This window comes from Hordeum vulgare, chromosome 1H, assembly GCF_904849725.1.
Source record: "Hordeum vulgare subsp. vulgare chromosome 1H, MorexV3_pseudomolecules_assembly, whole genome shotgun sequence".
Lineage (NCBI taxonomy): Eukaryota > Viridiplantae > Streptophyta > Magnoliopsida > Poales > Poaceae > Hordeum > Hordeum vulgare.
This window is the reverse complement of record NC_058518.1, coordinates 441,822,557-441,834,622: the sequence shown is the minus strand read 5'-3', so window position 1 is coordinate 441,834,622 and position 12,066 is coordinate 441,822,557. Positions and strand designations below refer to the sequence as shown.

At 42.9% G+C, this 12,066-nt stretch overlaps 1 protein-coding gene across 9 annotated transcripts; it reads left to right on the top strand.

The window, feature by feature from the left end:
• The first annotated feature begins 572 nt into the window (after positions 1-572).
• On the top strand, positions 573-10,756 carry LOC123443565 (histone deacetylase 5-like). Of its 9 annotated transcripts, XR_006630737.1 has the most exons (13): positions 573-836; positions 2,597-2,795; positions 2,907-3,053; positions 3,211-3,323; positions 4,621-4,832; positions 6,906-6,970; positions 7,260-7,430; positions 7,520-7,609; positions 8,272-8,415; positions 9,756-9,949; positions 10,062-10,205; positions 10,348-10,392; positions 10,491-10,756. XR_006630737.1 is itself a non-coding variant. In XM_045120018.1 (9 exons), exons 1-9 carry the CDS (start codon positions 664-666, stop codon positions 7,860-7,862), a joined length of 1,191 nt encoding a protein of 396 aa, XP_044975953.1. In that variant the 5' UTR covers positions 574-663; the 3' UTR covers positions 7,863-8,115. The 9 variants fall into 9 exon arrangements, 1 of the variants encoding a protein (XP_044975953.1); XR_006630724.1 differs by lacking the exon at positions 10,348-10,392; XR_006630728.1 differs by having other exon boundaries at positions 10,348-10,756.
• The last annotated feature ends 1,310 nt before the right edge of the window (positions 10,757-12,066 follow it).

Genomic DNA, 12,066 nt, shown 5'->3' with positions numbered 1-12,066 from the left:
CTTGCAGCGGTCGGCGAGCTAGTCGCTGATGACGGAGTGACCGGAGGTGCCTTGCGGTCTCAGCTTTGTGATTAGGTGGATGAAGCTGGACTTGTTGTATGTCGGGTGGGTGTGCCCGTCGACTGTCGATGACGCCGACGAAGGAGAAGCAACGATCATCTTCCCTGTGTGCTGTCTTTTCTCTCTTTCATTTTCTGCCACCGGTGGCCAATGCAAAGACGACACCAGATTCCTTTACCGGCGTGAACCAAGCAAGACATAGAATTGTGTGTTACATCCGTAATTCCACCGTGATTTAATTCCCTTACCATTTTCATTATCACTTTGTGAAACAAATACTTCCTCTGTCTTAAAATGAATGTTTTAAACTTAGTACAACTTTGTATTAGAGATAGTATAAAGTCGAGACATTTATTTTTAGGACGGAGATATACATGTTAGAAGGTTCCCAGAACCGAAATTACTGCAACCCGCTAATGGACCGGCCCATATGGCATCGTTGTCTTTTGAAGCCTGTGCGAAAGATCGACTGGGCTGCCGAGAGCGGCGACAAAGGGACAGGACCAACGGTGTTGGCCTCGGCCTCAGTCGTCTCGCCCGGGTTTCCGTTTCCACCCCGAATTTTACCCTTTCCGCCTCCGGTCTCATCTCCGCCGGCGCAAGATGGCGGCGGCCGCGGGCACAGCGAGGAAGGCGGGCGCGGCGCCCAGGGTGGGGCTTCTGTACGACGAGAGGATGTGCGCGCACGCGCCTACCACCGGGACGAATCAGCCGGAGACCCCCGAGCGGCTACGCGCCATCTGGCGCAAGCTCGCCGCCGAGGGCGTCGCGTCCAGGTACGCGCCACCAGCGACTCTCTTAAGGGAGAACAGCGTCACCTCGTGCCCCCCCCCCCCCCCCCCTTTTTTTTTCCTGCATACGGTTTCGTCGAATCGACGGAGATGGTAGGCCCTCGTGCGCTCCCGCTGTGCTTGATCGGTTCCTGTTACGACTGTATTTCTGTAGCCATGCCCCATGGAAAAAGTTACCATCCATGATTCTAAATAACTGTATGATTATGTTTTGATTATCTGAAGTGCCCCAAATGGTAAAGGGCCTGAGAAAGGGGGAGAGAGTATAGATATTCTTCATACAATAGGTTCAGACATGTATGCACTGTGGCGCTGAAAGGAATAGAGTCCTTCTGGTATTTCTGCAATCTTGGGCACTCCAACCCTTCTTCCTTGTGTACAGTAACTTGGATGCCACTAGAGTGAAGTTTGAACATCGGCGTTATATCTTCTGAACAATTGGGGCACTTAAAATTCTGGAACATCAGCTCTTTCATGTTCTCTCTCCTCTTTCAGCCGAAACACCAAATCACGCCAATCGCCCATCAGTTGCTTCAAAATTTCAGAGGTTGGCGGATCTTTCCACAGAAGAAACGGCAGTCCTGGCCCTACTTGAATGAACACAGGAAAAATTCTCAAATCAAAAGAACAATTCAGTAACGAAATTCTAAAAACTAAGCAGGTTTGGACTGACCGAAGCTCCTGAACAATTGTGGTCTTGCTTTTGAATTTTTCCGGATCAAGGAACAGTTGAATGATGAATATTTAAATGCAACCGCTTCACATGCTTTTCATCTATTCTTGGCTGAAATAATAACGCCACAATTTTCTTCAGATGCATCATTCACAACAAAAATGTACTAGCTCCGTCCCAAAATATAATATGTTTTTGTAGGCTAGTTTAGTCTGCAAAAACGTCTTACATTTTGAGACGGAGGTAGTATGTCGTGATGCTACACGCCACCAACGACTTTCTTAAGTGAGAACAGCGTCACCTCATGCCCCCCCTTTTTTGTTTGCATACAGTTTCGTCGAATCGACGAAGATGGGAGGTCCTCGTGCGCTCCCGCTGTGCTTGATCTGTTCCTGTTACGACTTATATCTGTAGCCATTTCCCGTGAAAAAAGTTACTAACCATGATTATAAATAACTGTATGATAAATATCTGTTTTGATTATCCGAAGTGCCCCAAATGGTAAAGGGCCTGAGAAGGGGGGGGGGGAGAGTATACAGATTCTTCATACAATAGGTCCAAACATGTATGCACTGTAGCGCTGAAAGGAACAGAGACCTTCTGGTATTTCTGTAATTTTGGGCACTCCAGCCCTTCCTTTGTGTATGGTAACTTGGATGCCTGCAGGCGTTAATTTAAAGAGGATCTGAAGTGGCTCACCCACAGGGCCAAAAGGAAGGAGTATAGTGGCCTGATTGATTGGGTCAAAGCTTTCAGATGAACTTAGTTCTGTCTTCATTGTACCTTTTCTGTTTTCTGTTCCTTGTTTGTTTTCACTAGGCCTGTATAGCTCTTTTGTTTCATTTCTGAACTTTGTTTTGTAACATTTATTTGAAAATCAATAAAAATACGCAGCAGAGTCCTGCTGTTTCCCTAAAAAAAAAAGTAATTTGGACGCCACTAGAGTGAAGTTTGAACATCGGCATTATAGCTTTTGTGCTGTCCATTGCTTGCATTACTTTGATTGATTAGATTAATAATTGTATGGCTTTGCGACGTTCTGTGGCTGTAGTGTAACATAAGTTTCTTCCAGGTGTGTGGGCATGAGGGCGAAGGAAGCCAAGGAAAAATATATAGTCTCCGTCCATGTCCCCAAGTACATAAATCTTATAAGGAATATCAGCTCGAAGGATAGTTACAAACAAGAAAAGGCTGCTAGGAAATTCGATTCCATTTACTTCAACAAAGGCTCATCAGAGTCTGCTTTCCTTGCGGCCGGTTCTGTTATCGAGGTCATTTCCGTTTACTTCTCCTACATTGCACATGTACATTCACTAGCCTTATACAGCAATTCTGGTTCAGCTGATCCTGAGTGCTGACAAAATGACTCGTTTGGCAAGTAGGTTGCTGAGAAGGTTGCGGCTGGTGAGCTGAGTTCTGCTATCGCTCTAGTCAGACCTCCAGGCCACCATGCCGAATATGACAAGCCCATGGGATTTTGCCTCTTCAACAATGTGGCAATTGCAGCTAACTACCTCTTAAATGAAAGGGTGCGTATTTGAAACTTCCCTGTTGAATGTTCTGTTAAGATCAACACATGCTACTTTTGTTTATCATTTCCTCTGTAGGAACAATCATATCAATTTGCTATGATGTGACCTACTGAGAACATGGAGTCATTTTCTGACTTCCCTTTTTCTGTTGCAGCCTGACCTAGGTATCAACAAGATATTAATCGTCGATTGGGATGTTCATCATGGAAATGGCACGCAGGACATGTTTTATAGTGACCCTCGTGTATTGTTCTTTTCAGTGCACAGGTATGACACAACAACTTGGCGATCCTTTGCTAGTTTTGTTTAGACTTCAGACTTTGTTTCCGCAAACATGCAAACAACTGTATGTATACGCATTAGATATAATAAAGAAGAAGTCTTAGTTTAGACTTTAGACTAGCTTCATAACCTTCATTATATGATATCCGTGAAGCCGTGATAATTTTGTTGCCTACATTTTTAAGGCTTGCTGCTTTTTGAATGAATGTAGTATGCTGAGAATGTTTTCTTACAGTGGATCTCTGCAGTTCATAGAAACTTAGAAACTCCTTTTCTTATTTACATGGCATTAACAAAATCATTTTTGATATTAGTGGGCCGAGCTTACTATAGTGCTCTTGGATATTGTACCTGTAATGATCGGGATTAAGTCTCCTCAGTTTTGTTGATTCAGATGGGCTGTATAGCACGATCTAAATGCTTGAGCCCAGTTTGTGATCAATGTGGCATGGAACCTATTAACTATTAATCCGTTGTCAATGGACGAATCTATAAAACAGATACTTTATACTGTAGGCTTATTCCTTTTTCTGTTTCATCATGGTTTTACCATTTTACTTCCTGTGTCGACACTACTAGAATTAAATCAGCCTGAATTATCTGTTCTAAACTTCTAATCAACATATTATGGTTACTTTATTTGTCATTTGAATTGTCACCTGCCCACCCTTGATTTTGCTTATAGTATATCAATCAATTCATTGTGTTTACTTACTATTGCTATCTAAGTTTAGTTTCCCATGCATCTGCAGGGCTAGATACTGCAATTCATGTTTATATTAGAAAGAGGTGTTTGTAATGCAACTTCAGTGCTTATGTTTGAAAACTGAGTTGTACTTGTTATACAACTCTTGCTCTAATATGTTTGATTTATCTGCACTGTTATAGTCTGGAGCATCCAAAATACATGATGTTGATATTTATTGTTTTTTTCTCCGATTATGTGAAAAGTCCTAGCCTCCCAGATCCAACACCTAAAGTTCTTCTAACATTGTTCTAATAATATAGTAGGTATGTACCTGAGGAAAGCTGCTGTTCTAACTGCTTATCATTTAAGTTTACATACACGTTACCTTAGCTGCTGAATCCACAGATTGTATAACTTGCCATGTTTGGTAAAGGCCTCTCCTAGAACTACCCGACCAATTCTTATTGAAATCTCAAACTTTCGCAGTTGTTCCATTGCATGCTTATAGAAGCCAAACTTTTATGGTTGTGTCATATGGTATTCTGTTGATCCTTCAGTAATGTGTAAACTATTATTCCAATGTTTGCTCTGTAGATATGATTTTGGAAGCTTCTACCCTTATGAAGTGGATGCATCACACTGTTTCATTGGGGATGAAACTGGTCGAGGGTACAACATTAATGTGCCCTGGGATCATGCGAAATGCGGTGATGCAGATTATGTTGCTGCATGGGACCATGTACTCCTTCCTGTTGCAGAAGCATTTGATCCGGATATAATATTACTGTCTGCTGGGTTTGACGCAGGTAGACAGCTGGAAAATTCTTAGAAACCATCTCGTCCCTAAAATTTAAACATCTAACTAATCTAGGCACTTCAAATGAAGCCTGACTGTTGCTATTGTTAGGAAGTATTAGTATTAGTCTAGGAGTCCTTATTAGTCTATGTTTACTTTCCTTGCACCTCAAGTCATGTGTAATATATATATATGCCCCTTGGGCCTTCAATAAAGATAAGTTGCTTTCCTAATGGTATCAGAGCTTAGGTTATTTTTTTGGGCGCCGCAACTCGCCCTCCCCGATCCAATCTTCGATTGCGCCGCTTTCTCTATTGCGCCTCATCAAGCGACTCGCTGCCGTGAACCTCTCCGATCTCCATCCACGCCGTCCTGGCGCTCCTGGCCGCTGGCGCCGGTGGGAAGACCCTGGAAGAGATCCTTCGCATCCTAGGCGTGCGGTCCAGCCTCGAGCTACAGGACTCTGTGGCAGGTCTCCTTGACGGATCCTCGAATCCTGACAGCGGCGGGCCGAACGTGGCGTTCGCGTGCGGCGTATGGAGCGACCTGACGCGGCCGCTGAAGCCGGCCTTCCGTGACGCCGTCTCCCTCCAGATCTCCCGCAGGCGGCCCCTGCCACCGCGTCTCCAGCCGCCGCCAGATCAGATCTCGATCCCGTCTGCGGATCGATCTCATGCTCTGCTATTGGATGCTGGCGCCCCGTCACCTCCCTCTCCAAATCTCCAGGATTCGTTGTCCATGGCTGTGCCCGCCCGATCTGCCCGTCGGCCTGCTGCGTTCACCCGTCAGCCAAGTCTCCTGCAAACCAGTCCCTGCTGTCAGCCTCGAGATCGAGCCACGACAGCTTGTCCAGCAACCGCAGCCTCTCAGATCGGTCTGCACGGACATCTTGCCACATCGAATCTCACCTCAGGCCGCCGCTGCCTGTAAGTCCGCTCGTGGGATCCAGCCGCCGCCCATGCAAGCTACTTGCTTGGTAGCTTTTGGTGGTCCGCGTGCCTGCTGCTGTGTTGATACAGCTCTACATGGGTTTGTTAAGCATTGCTTGCATGGCTGCGTGTTGTCCCATGTGCAGCTTTCCTCCTGCTATCCTGTGTTGCTTGCCTACATGCTTGCTGGCGCTTTTCTATAAGCTACTACCGCTGCTCACATGCTGATGCTTGCTATCGCATCTAGTTTCGTATATGCTTTTCAGTTTTTTTTCCCGCTGCGTCCACCAAATCCGTTGATATTTTGTGTTTTCTCATGCCATGCGAGTCCACCATACCTTAGTCCGTCAGCCTTTCTTTGGTCCTGATCCTTTCTATGCAACTTTTGTGGCCTATTTGCCCTTGTTGTTTTCTATAGGATTTTCTGGACTTCTTTAGCATTGTCAATCTATGTTCATCGTGCCTTAACCGCCGAGCTTCTTTCGCCATCGGTTGTCGTGGACTAGGATTTTCTACACAATGCTTTATTCTCTTGATGTGCCATCTTCTTTTGACAACCCATCTTCTCTTGATACTTATGTTGTATCTTCAAGTGATGCGGTGTCTTCCTCTGATGTGCCATCTCTTCGTTATCTCCTTCGGCGACTCAACAAGTTTTGAAGACTCTTCATGCTACGACGACACTCTCAAGACGCGGATTTGGATTATCATTTTTTTTAGTATTACACTTCTTCAAATGCAATGCTATTGCATACGCTTTGCATTTGAGGGGGGGGGGGGGAGTATTAGTATTAGTCTAGGAGTCCTTATTAGTCTATGTTTACTTTCCTTGCACCTCAAGTCATGTGTAATATATATATGTTCCTTGGGCCTTCAATAAAGATAAGCTGCTTTCCTAACAGCCATATACTGGCATTGTACTTTATTCTATGGGCTAGATGTACACTGGTTTGAGTACTACACCTCATATACCTGTTTTCCTTGTTGCATGGCAAATGAGATCTTCACTGAAGATATTTTGACAACCAATGTGGCTTTGTTGTATTATATTGCTATTACATGCCAATGGAATCAGAACTTATGTGTCTCATATGATCATGCATGTTCTTGTTACTCACTGGTTTTGAATATTTTTCCTATTTCTTTTTTGCCAGCACTGGGTGATTGTATGGGTGATTGCTGCATCACTCCAAATGGATATGCACTGCTACTAACAAAGGTATGCATTTGCAGGTTTGCAGCAAAATGACCTTTTATTAAACTCACTGAACAATGTACTCTCCTGGTCTTAAAAGCATTTTTCATTCTTGACCTTGGAGTTTGGATGTGATAGAGTAACATTTATGTTTTTGCCATGGTCATTTCTTTTTGTTGTCATGCTTTGGTGTTACCTGTTAGCAAATTTGCATTTAATCCCATCAATTTATTAGTATCTCCTATAAAATTCTTGGACTTTCTACTCAGCTGATCGATGCTTATGCTCATGCCTGTCTACATTTTACCTGCAGCTGTTAGGTTTTGCAAAAGGAAGGATTGTGATGGCCCTTGAAGGTGGTTATAATCCTGAGTCCATAGCAAACTCAGTTTGTGCTTGCGCAAAAGTATTGTTGGGAGATAAATTCGCACTTAACTCTCCAGAGATGCAACCATTCGAATCTACATGGAGAGTCATACAAATGGTAATGGTCTGCAATGTACTATTTCTGTCTAATTTTGGTCTCGCTATGCGTATCTGTAATTAAGTTCTCATTCCCCTCACACTGACCAGGTACGCGATGAATTAAAGACATACTGGCCTGTTTTGAGCAGTAAGCTTCCGGAGAACGTATCTTTGAGGAGTACGCCCTCATATATCGAGGTGAATTTTCTCTTTTCTATTTTCTTCTTCTTGGGGACTTGAGTTGGGGCCTGCTTGGTCTGACCTCCGACTAATGAATTGTGCTCTTATGTATGAGATGTGGATCGCTCTGTTCCATATCCGTTTGCTGGGAAACTTGACACCATCTTCTCTTACTTTCCACCAACATGTCATGTCCACAGTTGCAGCTTTCAAACCACATTCTTAATGGAAGATTACTTTTTTGTTCCAGGGTTATAACGAAGCACCATAATGTAGGCCAATTCCATAGATGAATGCATGTTCACGAGTGATGTGGACTGTATTACACAGCTCAGTTGATATCCTATTTCCATATTATCCACAGCCAGTCCATATTGGATGAACCTTTTGTTGTTGTTGTTGTGATCAATGCTTCATGTGTATACTTATTCTGAGGTGCCGATCAACTTTTAAACTCTTAACTCTTGCAAAAGAACATACAGAGTTATACAGCTCAACTATATTTATACTGTGCATTTTAATTATCTTGTGCCAATAGTCTCACATTTGATTTACCATTTATGCATCTTGATGCATGGAGGCTTACTGTATAGCTGGGACGATCAATAGGAAATATTAACCCGATGATGGGGCCCTTGAATAATTTCTCTTTCTTCTTTTCCCTGTTGGGAAATGAACAGCCATGCACTTCCTCTGGTTCTGAGTGATGTTTCGAGTATGATATGCTTGGAGATCCGCATTGTCAAAAGTTCAATATTTGGTATGCCAGCTTTGGTTCAAACACGTGGAAACCAAGATTCTTGTGCTACATCGAAGGGGGTAAGGTAAAGTTGAACGCACATTGTCTTTTATATATGGCAAGGAACATAGCTCCTCTATTTGAAGTTTGTAGCCTGTCGCTGCATTCATCACATCATTGATTTCTCGGGGAGATTTCATTCCGCGCACCCCTTTCAGTTAACGTAACTTAAATCACTTATGGAGGGTACTTTTGTACCTTCCGCACAAATCAGGAAAAAATATTTCTCCACTTCATACATTAGTCTGTTACGCACCGGTGTATCAATTCAATTGGGGAAGCGTTGCTGCCCAGAACAATAGCAGCTCACGCTTGCTCTGCGATGTTCGAACAAACCTTCTCTAGCCCATGGCTCTTCATGCCTTCCTTGCTGCTCCTCTTAGTTTGTTTGATCTGGCACTATGTTAATCACAGTCATCGACCTTGGGATCGGTGTCTATGGGTACAAAGCTTCACGACCGTTCGCTAGCAATGACCGAAGGAAATCCTTCACTCCTGCCTCTATCAGGGGAGAGGAGGGGGGCAGGCGTGATGTAAGGAGATGCGGACAGGCTGAGATGGGGTTGGGCCTGGAGACGGGCTGTGAGGGTTGCACCATGCTCAGTATGCCTCGTTGAGGTGGAGGGGTTAGGTAGGGGCTCTAGGCGAAAGCTTTGGCCGGCGGGGGGGGGGCGGTACCGGCAGCGAAGACGTCCTAGGCTTCTTTATCCTCCTTGGAGCCGTTGCCGAAGAGTTCATCCTGACACCAGATCATTGTGGCCGGTACTAGGTTCCGGTGGCTATTGGCGTGGCTGGATCCCCTCCCACAGGGTTCGCCATTTACTTGGAGGCGTTACCGAAGAGCTTCTTCACTCCTACTTCGGGTCTCTTTGGCCCTTGATCAATTGGTTTGTGTTTGGTGGTGGTGCCTAGTTTTGGTTGGGGCTGTTTGTACTCATTGTTGGGGTTGTTGCTTGGTTCCCCTAATCAACCATGTGTGGTTTTTGGCCTAGTTTTCCCTATAAACTGGGCCAACTCTCTTCTTAATGAAATACTAGGAGCACCCTGCCCTCTCACGAGGTTCCGTAAAAAAAAGTATCCCGCCACATGAGTAAGCGACTCGTTGTAATCCCCGCCATTTATCCACATGAAATTTGTGTAGTTTTCTAAAGGGGTTGTACCAAAGGAATCCTTTTTGGGGGATATTTTTGTCTTCGGGAAGTGTTTTTAGTGCTTTCCGCAAATGTAAAATGCATAAGCGTCGTCTTATTATAATCTTTATGAATATAATATTTCCCTTTGTCTCCTTATTATAAATTACCTTTTCCTTTTCTGACGAGCATTATGCTTTGTGTGAAAGTTGCTATTCATTTTGATCTGTGGCAGGTTGATGGTATGAGTATGCCATGTTTTCGTTCACATGACACAAGCCCACGAAGAGGCACCATGTGGAAGAATGTGCATCATAGATTTTTTTTTCCGGGAGATCCTCTATCCCCTGTGGGATACTGGTGGTGTTGCTTTTCCTTAACCCTGATTTAAACTACAGTGACAAGTCATGTCTGCAGGTACAAAATAATGTATGTTATATCATAACCACATCTACATTTTATTGATCCTTGAATTAGGTCTGGGTGGAACATAATTTCTCGTCAGTGCTCTGATTTCATCATAAATTTCTCTTTTTTACAGGCTTGAGCAGTTCAATGACGCATTGTTTAGACTCTGCCTTTGATTCGCTTGGAAAAATTGAGTCTCCTGGCTCTCCTTTTATTTGCTTGTCTGAAATAGACTCTGCCTCGTCACAAAAAGCTCTTCCATCTTGAACCTGTTAAGGTTAGATTTGCTGCTTTCCACATCAAGCGCACGCTTATCCTCTGCATACAATTTTCTATATGCCTATATAAATAAATGAGAATAGTTAATATCGCATTGTTGGAAAAAAAAAAGCTCTTAAGTGTGACTGTCCTTCTGGCAGCACTTTGATAAAGGACACTAACAACCTCTTGTGTGGCCATCACTGGTAGAAGCCATCACTCTTACAGATTAACGCTATTGCCTGCTGTAATAGTTGATCCTTTGGTAAAGAAAGTGCCCTGTCCTGCCTCTTTTGTCCGTCAGGTTGGACTGAAGTTAGAAGTTACCTGGGACTGATGCCTAGTCCAGATCGCAGTTTGGATTGTTATCTTGGATTTGAAGCTCTTTTGACATCATCACAACAGTAAAAAAAGGTCTGGTCTCAGTACATTACAAACTGAAAAGGATAAACTATTTTCTCTTCTCATAATGCCCCTTCATCCATAGTCATATAGCTGACAGTAGTTGGTTTTCTAAATAAATCTGATGCTAGTTATATTTTCGTATTAGTGGATCATTTCTGCAAGTTATTACTCCCTCCATTCCTAAATATAAGTCTTTTTAGACATTTCACTACAAGACTATATACGGAGCAAAATGAATGAATATATACTCTAAAGTATGTCTATATACATACGTATGTAGTCTTTTAGTGAAACATCTAAAAAGACTTATACTCCCTCCGTCCCAAAATTCTTGTCTTAGAATTATCTATATATGAATGTATCTAGTCACATCTTAGTATTTAGATACATCCATTTTTAAACAAACCTAAGACAAAAAATTTGGGACGGAGGGAGTATTTAGGAACGGAGGGAGTAGTTTTTATTGTTCCTGTTCGTTATGCAAATTTCCTACAGGATATCTGGTACTCAAGTGTAAAACCAATGTACTCTATCTTGAGAGGAGGATGACCTCCAATTTTAACTATGATGTAAGCTCCAGTCTTCCCTTGGTAAAGAAATTTCTTTTAGATACTATCCAATGCACTACTTGAAGGGAAGCGGTAAGAACACAGATGAAGATATTTTTTTGGTGGATGGTGTGAAATTGTTTGTTTCCCTGCAGATAGATGCCCCTCAACAGCTGTTGTGCAGGGGGATCCCCCTCACCTATGATGTTCAACAGTGCTGTAGATGTTTTGCAGGAATTAGTTCATAGGGCTAACAGAGCTGGGTTAATTAGAGGGAGACGTTAATATGTTACAATATGTTGATGACACAGTACTTTTTTTAAGAGCTGATAAGGAAGAGGCCAAGGTGTTAAAGAAACATTTTATGCTTATTTGAGCATCTTTCTGGTCTAAAGATTAATTTTAATAAGAGCGAGCTTTTTTCTTTCGGAGAGGCTAGTGATCACATTGAAATATGTAGAGAATTTTTTACTTGTGTAGCTGGTAGCTTACTTGGGCATCCCTGTGCTAGTGTTAAGCTTATGAACAGTGATTGAAAAGGAGTGGAGGGCAAGATGGAAGGGAAACCAGGAGCCTGGCAAGGAAGAATGATGTCTTATGGTCCTAAATTAATTTTGCTGAAATCCTGTTTGAGTACCATACCTTACTTTATGATGTCTATGTTTCCTATTCCTAAGGATCCTCTGCATAGAGTAGAATATTTTATGAAAAAACTTCTATGGCAGGATAGTGATGAATCTGACAAGTACAATTTAGTGAAGTGGGAAAAGGTTTGCCAACCTATTCACCAGTGTGGGGGTGGGGTGTCTGGGAGTAGTTGATCTAGCTGTAATGAATAGGTGTCTTTTGAGTAAATGGTTATGGAAAATAGAAAATGATGAAGGTATGTGGCAAGATATGATTAGAAGTAAATATTGTAGAAAAGAG